Source organism: Indicator indicator, chromosome 6, assembly GCF_027791375.1.
Source record: "Indicator indicator isolate 239-I01 chromosome 6, UM_Iind_1.1, whole genome shotgun sequence".
Classification (NCBI taxonomy): domain Eukaryota; kingdom Metazoa; phylum Chordata; class Aves; order Piciformes; family Indicatoridae; genus Indicator; species Indicator indicator.
In genome coordinates this window covers 42,003,212-42,012,592 of record NC_072015.1, presented here as the reverse complement: position 1 = coordinate 42,012,592, position 9,381 = coordinate 42,003,212, and the positions used below count along the sequence as shown (strand labels likewise).

Sequence of the window (9,381 nt, the reverse complement as noted above, 5' to 3'; positions counted from 1 at the left end):
TAAATACCCAAGTTTCAGGTAAATTTCTAATTTTTTTTTCCACTTAAAGTATTACTAAAAGCTTCCTTTCTGAACTCCTTAAATATTACACTAAAGACTTTGGGCACTTGCTATGTTTGTGACCACAAGACCAACCTACCTCAGTACAAGTGCAATGCTAATGGGATAGGGTCCAGCGCCTGCCGCACTGCAAGGGACTGACCCTGCCTGCACATTCATCCATTGTTTTGCAGCATGGAAGACTTCCACACCCCTTATTCACCTGCATCCCCCAGAAGGGCCATGGTGGGGACCAGTGCTTGGCCTTCAGTGCTCACCACGGAGACAACCATTACATCACCCTGAGGTGAAAATCTCTTGGCCCTAAGAAGGTAATCCTAGAATCATTTAAGTTGGAAAAGACCTTCAAGATCATCAAGTCCAACCATTAAAACCCTATTCTACCAAGTCCCCCTCAGGCACCACATCTACATGACCCTTAAACATCTCCCTGGGCAGCTTGAGGCCATTGTCTCTTGTTCTGTCAGAAGTTACTTCGGAGAAGGGATCAACACCCACCTCTCAACAACCTCCCTTCAAGTAGTTGTAGAGATCGATAAGGTCTCCCCTCAGCCTTTTTTTCTTCAGACTAAACAGCCCCAGTTCCCTCAGCTGTTCCTATTAAGATTTGTTGTCTAAGCCCTTCGCTGGTGAAGGGTCTAGAGAATACGTGAAATTCCCACTCCCTTCCCTTGCCTTGCCTCAGCGGGAGAGGCTAGCGGCCCCGCTCTCTTTCTCTGTCATCTCCACCCAGAGTGTCCCCCCTCCGCTCGCTGTGCGGAGGTCTCTTCAGGCCGAGAGGAGGAGACGGAGACCACCTGGGCGTCTTGGAGGCAGCGCCGCCGGTAGCCGTGAGGCGGCGCTGGCTGCCTTGTGCCTGGCGCGGCTGCGCTGCCTGTGCTGGCCGCGGCAGTCCTGCTGCCCGCTCGGCGCGTAGCGGACGGGCATGGGTGAGCTGCTGCATTGCCCGCGCTCCGCGGCTCCGTCACCGCCTCCTTTCTCGGCCTGAATCGCTCCTGTACTTGTGGATCCCGGCGAGGAAGGGGCCATGGGCTGCCTTCCTGCAGTGGGGTGGCTGTGAGGCAGCCGGCGTTCGCTCGGGGAGCAGGGGGGCTGCCGGCTAGTCAGACCTGCGCCGGGGGGGCTACGGTCGGGAGAGAAGTGCCGCTCCCCGCCGGCGGCTGGCACGCACGCAGTGCCTCGGTGTCGAGGACTTGGTGGTGCCCTCTCCGCCGTCTGCACCCACGCTGCGACAGTGGATGGATGCGCCATGGCCACGCTGGTGTGCAGGGTGCAGCTACTGGATGACACCGACCCCTTCAACAGCACCAACTTCCCCGAGCCCACCCGCCCGCCGCTGTACACCTTCCGGGAGGACATCCCGCTCGCCACCCAGCTGGCCGGAGTGCACCGGCTGCTCCGCGCCCCGCAGAAGGTACTGGGGGCGGGGGGGAGGGGTGGGTGTGAGAGGCAGCGGCTTCCTCGCGGGACCCCGGCGGAACGAAAGGCGGCGGGTAGCACCCCCCCACAGCCCCCGCTGGGCGGAAGGCCGTGCTCTGAGCCCGGTGGGGCTACGCGGGGAGGGTGCCGGGACTGGAGAGGGGCTGCTCCGCCGGCTCGGTTCGTGAGTCGCGGCGGCGCTATCTTTCGCCGCGGCAGTATAAATATTTTCTAAATCCTGGGGGGAGGCCCGGGGGAACGCCGGAGGGGCTTCCCCTGCTGCTCTTGTTTTCAAATACCTTCAAGAGCAGACACTGCATCTGCTTTAGTTGTAGCTGCTGTATGTTTTCCTTGGGAGAAGAAAAAGGCGCAAAACAAAAAACGCCATCAAAGCAAAGCCCTAGCTGGGTATCAGATGCCTACTCCTCGCTAGCCATGTCTGAGTGTCTGGGGACGTTGAGGGTTAACATGTTGGTTGAGGACAGCCGAGCTTCGAAGAGCACGGTCGCGCGGATAGGATCCGAGTTCTGCTGTGGTCAGGTTTAATGAGCTAGGCAGTTAGAGCCAGGGCTGATAAAAATAGCAGTGTATCTGCTGCCCTTGAAACAATTGCTACTACTCGTTCGTCTTGCAAAGTCCTGCAGCGTGTAACTGCCACGACCCTTGCCGAATTTTACCTATCTTTTCTTGCATTCCTCTTCTAATACGTATGCTGGCATGTGTAGCTCTGCCCTTGAAGTCAGGCACCTGGGCATGATCTTTGAATTTTCAATTTTCAAAACAATGCCATTGATTGACATAGTAATGTCCTTTCATTATTTTATCTGCACACAATCTCTACAGAGTACATCAAAGTAAAAAAGGAAAAATGCCCACTTCTTTTTTCTTTACAGAAAAAGTCAAAGCTGTAAACCTTTTATTCGCTGTCTGATTAAGCGGCAGGAAAACACTCTCTTAAAATCACTTCTTGTATTATATCTTGCTCTTGGGAGCTTGTGGGAAGATGACAAAGGGCTGTGTATGCCCTTAGATTTAAGGATTTCTAAGCCCCCTTAAAAGTATTTCAGATAAAAGCTTTTGGAGCAGACAGAAGTCTTGCCTTTTTAGAACAGTTTCTTGCATAATAGTTGCCAAGGATACAGCATCCAGCGAACAGAGCTCTGCCTAATGCACAAAACCTTTGGAAGCTCTTGGTGTGCTGGGTCAATGCTGTTTTCATGTGCTCAATCGTCCTCAGTTCAGACTGGTCCCATTGTTTCCAATGGAGGCTTTTTTTTTTTTTTTTTTTTTTTTAAAGTCAGAGCTAATTAAAAGAAGGGCAGGATGGATTCCAGCACCTAATGAAGTAAAAAAACCAGTAGTTTAAATCTGGATTTACAGTTAATTCAATCTCATTTTTAAGGATATTCCACTGTGTTGTATTTTGTTTTGAATACTGTGCTGGCATTTTTTTTATGGCCCAATACTAATCAAACCTCCACAGTTTAGTGTCTTAGGAGTCAATCCAAATCCACCACCACATCTCTATATTTAACTTCTGCCCAGTGTTCCTGTGTGTGGTTTAACAGGTTTAATTATGTTTGGAAACTGGACTCGAAGACTTTGGAGGAAGAAAGACTGCCTAAATCTCTAGAGGTGCTGTGAACTCAGCTATTGAAACGTGGGTACAGAGCTAAAGGCAAGTCCTAGTTTAGCAACTTGTTAGTCTGAGGGTCTGACTCTTGCAAACATCTTGTTTCTGTGGTTGTAACGATGTAGGCAGACTCAATGAAATATGCTTACATAGTTACAGTTACCTTTGTGTTTGCAGAATCAAGGCCTGTTTCTAGAGTGCCTTAATTATGCCTCTTGACCTTCTTTTAGCTTCCACAAAGAACAGAAAAAAAAAAAAAAAGGTTGTTTACCTTCTTTAATTATACTGCAAGCTTAGTTCTTTCTGTGTGCTTGCAGCTAGTGCAACTTTTCTGTTTGGCATTGCATTTTGTATGTGTGATTTTGTAGAAACAACGTTTGTATATGGCTTTTTAAGAACAGGCATTACATTTTCTTTTGCATAGGTGGGGGTATTCTTTCTGCAGCTTTTCCTGAAGACTGCTGTCTAGAAGATCACCACGTTAGCTGACTCAGAAGAATTTAGCTTCATTTTTCTCAGAGATCAGGACAAACTCTGATCTCAGAGGAATGCAGCTGTCAAAGCAAAGCATAGGTTGGAGTTCAGGTGTCAGATCATTTTGACACATTTGAGGCTTGATTGATTAATTATTTTGAAAATTAGAGAGCTAATAGTTTGATGATCCATTTAGTATCTTGAGGTGACTAGAGCAAAATATCTTGAAATAGAGGAGGTTGTAGCTCAGACATGTAATAATGCTGTTAAGTCATTCCTCAAATCTTGCAAAATGTTGGCTTTTTTGCCAGCAAGTTCAAATGATCAATGCTAGTTTTCTTTCATTAGTCTTTAAATTACCATCTTTTGACTTGGGTGAGTATTCACTTAAGTATTCTCTGAACAGAGGTGCCAGCTTGCTGCCTTCAGATCACCAGTGAGTTTTTACATTGTGTAAGATGATGTACTGCTGTGGGATGTACCCGAGAGTATGAAGTTAGTAGCAAGAGTCCAGCTTACTTCAGTGGGTGTCACATTTTACCATTGCTGAGCTGAAATTTGTAGCGATGGTGGTATTTTTATCATTAATAAAAGAACTTGCATGTTGCAAGTCATTGTAAGTAAAATGTTACAACAAATTATTCAGAAAACTATTTAAATCTCAGATGAAAAACGCTTTGACATTCTGACCTGCCACAGTATGTCATTAGTAGCTTTTTTGCAACCAACAGTGTTACAGTTTGACTGTGATGTGCAGCATTTCTTCAGTCTTGTTTTTTGAAAGCACAACACTGGATTTCATATGCTGGTTTTACTACTGCTTCTCCTTATACTGGAACAGGTTGCCCAGGGAGGTAGGTGATAGAAGCCCCATCCCTGGAGGTTTTTAAGTCCAGGCTGGATGTGGCTCTGAGCACTTATCTAGTGTGAGATGTCCCTGCCCATGGCAGGGGGGTTGGAACTGGATGATCCTTAGGGTCCCTTCTAACCCTAACAATTCTATGATTCTATAAGTATATCTGAGTCTGGATGCAGGTCTAGATCGATAAGGTGTCTTCTGGGTAGCAATATTTTTAGATCCTGTGGAGGAGCGCGGTGAAGTGAGGTGGCTGAGTTCCATGAACACTGGCTAGGATGAGCTTTAGTACCCTGAATCCACAAAGTATTTGGATGAGGTGAAGCACCTAAGTCAGTTTATAGGGAAAACTGAGAAGAAAGGTGTCTGAAATATTTTTGCTTGCAGTTAGGTGCCTCTTCCCTTTTCCCCATGACCTTTTTGCACATGCTATTCCCTACAGCCATATCTCTGGGTCAAGCAGTTTGCTGTACCCTGGGTTCTGCTCAGTTCTGCCTTGTGTGTGTGGCAGACATGCCCTGTGCTCCTGCACCAAACTGAACCCTGTGGGAGTCATCAGGAACACTTGCCTTGGGTATCTCCTATGGTTTCAGGTGTCCCAGAGATAGATGATGACACATCATCTTAGTTGCTAATGCATTGAAGTAGGACAAATTATTTTATGGTATTTTCATCCACATCTACAAATCTTTGCAGAGTAACTAAGCAGAGTTTATTTGGGTTGCTTAAGTTGATTAGGTTGCCTGAAGTGCCATTTTGAATTTGGCTTTTACTGCTTTGTTACTGAGGATTTTAGGTGTCTCTTACTGTCCATTATATGAATGAGAACTGGATATAGCCTGGATTCTGAATTCAGATGTCCCTTTTGCCCATTTCTGTGAACCTCTGGAAAATTCAGAAGTGAGTCTAAATTTGCGGCTGAGGCCCAACACCAATCATGCACTTTGAGTCTAATTTGGTACTTTGGGTTTGTTGGTTTTGAATTGCTTTGAGATACTTGATACTTCTGACTTGCTGACACAGAGTCCTTCAGCAGAGTGGATATATATACATGGCCAGTGTCAAGTGGTGTGCTTTTCTTAGAGATCTTCCTCATGTAACTTATTCATATAATCACAGCAGGCTGAGTATGTTGCTGTGTTGTGTTTTCACATCCCACAGTATTGTTCAGTGTTGGGGAAGCTCTGTAAGAAATACATGTTTACAGTAATACAGGAAATCACACATCTAATTTGTCAAGGTAATGGAACTGAAATACTTTGTGTAATAATGGGAAAACAAACAAAAATCTCACAGCGCCTATGGTGTACTGGTGGTCATAGTGGAAAGGGGAGATAGAGTGCTATAAGTGACCTCCTGTTCCCTCTGAGAAAACTGGAGGCAAATTCTGTGTTTAAATCTCTTCCAAGAATTTGTAATTAAGAACAGTGTTGTTCAAAAAGCAGTAGTATAAACAAATCCAATGAGCGCTAGAGGGATTCAGGAGTTTCATTCATAAAGAACCTTCCAGATTTCTGTCTTCAGCTGCTGTAATTTATTCCAAGATTAAAGCCAGGGGTGACTCTGGGGCATGGTATGATGTAAACTGATAGCAGGGGCTGTTCCACTGGGTTGTGTCCTAGCATGGAGCTTAGATGCCAGACTATATCCTGGCAGTAACCTCAGGTTTTCAGAGAGCAGAAAACCTACCAACTGGCTCCTTATCCTGAATCACAGGGCCCTTGAGAAATGCCTTGGTTCACAGAGGCTAGGCAGAAGCAGAGAGTATGGTTTGGGTCCTGATCCTGATGGAAGGTAAATAGAACAGCTGTTATCTGAAGAGAACATTTTTTGGTTGGTCATTATCAATGGCAGCTGAAGAACAGAAGATGGAAACTGGAATATCATCTTTGCCCTACAGAAAATGAGCCCATAGTCAGGGGGAAATTGGCTTGTATCTTCTGCCAATGTTGCTGCTGAGGTCAGGGGAATATTTAAGTTGAGGGCTGTCAAGATATCTAATACTTGAATATTGTCCCTGAAGCAGGTGGACATCAACCTTTTCTCATCCTTTGAGAGAAGAGGAGGTTTAGCACATTGGTTACTTCCAGCAGCTTTCCAAAGTGTTCTGGGTTTATCCAAGTATTTCCGGAGCTGACAAAATCCTGTGCTTCAAGGGATTGATCCTGTAGTGGTCATGTGTGCTTGAATTTTCCAGGGAAGTATTTATGAAGGCAGAGAGGGTAGGATCCCAGGTCTGCCTTCTGCCTTGAAATCGCAAGCTGCATCAGAGTCCTGTGTGAAACATTCTTCTGGGGCAGCATAACCCCCTGCCCAAAAGCACCACTGTGAAAAGCTACCCAGTCTCCTGAAGCTTACTGGCTTCTGTGGTGTGGGTCTTTTAAGGAACAGATACACATATAGCAGATACAAAGTAACTGTCAAATGCTGGACTTTATCTCCTTCAGTTTAATATAAGAGGTCTTTGAAGTTCTTGCAAGGTCCTTCTGACATGTTATAGTTCAGTTCAAGTTGTTTGATCTAGGCCCAAAAGCTTTATTGTAAAAGCAGGGGAGCAGACTTTATACGGAGAACTAATTCCTGCATTTGAAACTTCTCTTTTTCAAGCCTCAGAGGTTTGCTGCTTGTAGCTCAAGAGTCTCTGTAGGGTTCGGTGTCAAGAATGCAGGGAGTGAGCATGCTGGTAGTTGTCAGGATACCACCAAAGGGCAAAAATCACAGACTGATCAGATGCAGCCTCTGGAAACTTGTATCACCATGTGTTTACTGGAGGTTTGTAGTAAAACAAAGATGCTGTTGTTATACCTTGAGTCTTGTACTTCCAAGTTTGATGTTTTCTTTCAAAACCAGTTGTAGTTTCTTCCAAATTCTTCTAAAATGGTATTGTCTTGGTTTGAATAGACAGAAAGTTATTTTATCCCCCCAAAGGAGTTAAATAAAAATGTTCCACAGAATTGGAAATTCAAATGGAAATTACTATTCACAAATATATACAAAAATACAACATACACAAATGCATATTCAGCCTCAGCCCAGTTCTCCATCTGATCTTTTCAAAAACCTCACTAGGCCAAAACCTTCCAAACCCTTTCCCCCCATCCAGGCCAAAACCCAGCCCTCAATTCCCCCCTTTCTCACCCTTGCCTCCCTGCTTTAGCCCTGGCCTGGGCCAGAATTGTGCAGCAAAATTTAGACAGGCTGCTCAAGGGCAAGAACCTCCCCTGAAATACCAAAGAGATAACAGCCTGGTGCTCTGGGAGCAAGAGGGAGAAAGGTGCAGAACAGACAGCACTGTCTGTTTATGTAGGGGGTGCAGGATGATGGGAACGAAATACCAAAGATTACACTTTCTTGTGTCCACCTCCTTGTACTCTCTGGCACTTCTGGAGGACTTAAGAACCTCTGTGGTTCTTAAACCCATAACAGATATGAAAATGGTTAATGGCTTCAGTTAGCAAGAGGCAAAGATGTCTTCAATTTGTATCTGTGTTGGTGGAGGAATGGTCAGCCAAAGACGTGGAACCTGTTGTGCTGCGATCTCTTCTTCCCATGTTGTGCCAAATAAGAACAAAGGGTTTAAAAACTTGCTGAAAGAGCACTCTTTTCAGTCCTTGCAGTGCTGTCCTGTTTCCAGTAACGGGGATCTAAACGAGAGTCTTGTTTCTTTCTGCCTAATCTCCCTCACTGGTTATGAGGATGAGTATTACAATACGTATGCAACTGTGTGCAAGGCAGTCAGGCTCTAAGATGCTCATTGTCACCTATGACAACACTAATGGGGTTTACAGGCCATTTCTCTGACAGGAATTCAGCCAGGACAGGCCAGCACCTTTGCTCTTTCAAAAAGTGTTTGTTTTTTGGTGACCTGAAGTGGTCTGGAGCTATACAAACTTGAACAGAGAAGGTTTCACCTCAACATGAGGAGAAACTTCTTTACAGTGAGGGTGACAGAGCACTGGAGCAGGCTGCCCAGAGAGGATGTGGAGTCTCCTTCTCTGGAGACCTTCAAAACCCACCTGGATGTATTCCTGTGTGGACTACCCTGGTGATCCTGCTTTGGCAGAGGGGTTGGACCTGATGATCTCTGGAGGTCCCTTCCAACCTCTAACGTTCTATGATTCTATACACGTTCAGTAGGTTGTACACCTGTTCTAAGATATGACTTCATTACCAGCTCGAAGAGTTCCATCTACTACACCTCTCTCATCACTTTCCATACCACCTGGATTTCATTGTATCAATATTATTTTTATATTGTATTACAGTTATTAGGCACACAGCAAGGAATGTTACATCTATTTAGCAGAGGAACAAGTTGGGACAAAAGTAGCTGTGAGCTCTCTAGTGGGCCTAGCTACCTAGAAACATCCACAACTGTCTGGCACATGAAACTAGTGAAATAAAGATGAGTGAGACTTGAAAATTCACTTTCCTCATACATCAGCTTAACACATGTATTACAGAAATGCATTATCAAGGTCTTAATATCAGGAACATGAAGAAAAGCTGCATAAATAAGGTGTAATAAAAGGATAAGTCAGGTTGACATGATTATGTGCAATAGTGGAGGTGTATATGATTTGAAGCTTTATGGCTGTCAGACCCCAAAACAGTAACTATAGCTAGTACTTTGTGCAGCTAATCCAGTTGCTCTGTTGGTACAAATAAACCACAATTTTTCACTTGCATGACTAAGTTGGATTAAAATGCATTTACATATAGCTTGTATTTCCCTAGTAAGCAAAGTTGTATCTTCATCTTGGTTTCTGTGCTTGCTTCTTGATTATACCTGTCAAAAACGTAATTGAAGGCAGCTTTGATATTAATTAAAAATGAAAATACAAGACATTTCAGCACTATTCTGTGAAGTTATCAGATTCAGATTTGCTAATGAGCTTTTCAATTTGTGTAAGTGACACTGAGCAAATAAGTATTTTCT

At 44.8% G+C, this 9,381-nt stretch overlaps 1 protein-coding gene across 2 annotated transcripts in view; it reads left to right on the top strand.

Annotated features, from left to right (window-relative positions):
- Nucleotides 1-1,309: 1,309 nt before the first annotated feature.
- Nucleotides 1,310-9,381, top strand: part of FHOD3 (formin homology 2 domain containing 3) — a 398,084-nt gene continuing 390,012 nt past the window's right edge. For both annotated transcript variants that reach the window (XM_054381537.1, XM_054381535.1), the window contains exon 1: nt 1,310-1,474. In XM_054381537.1, the coding sequence (XP_054237512.1) occupies nt 1,310-1,474 (165 nt within the window). The remainder of the gene's footprint in view (nt 1,475-9,381) is intronic.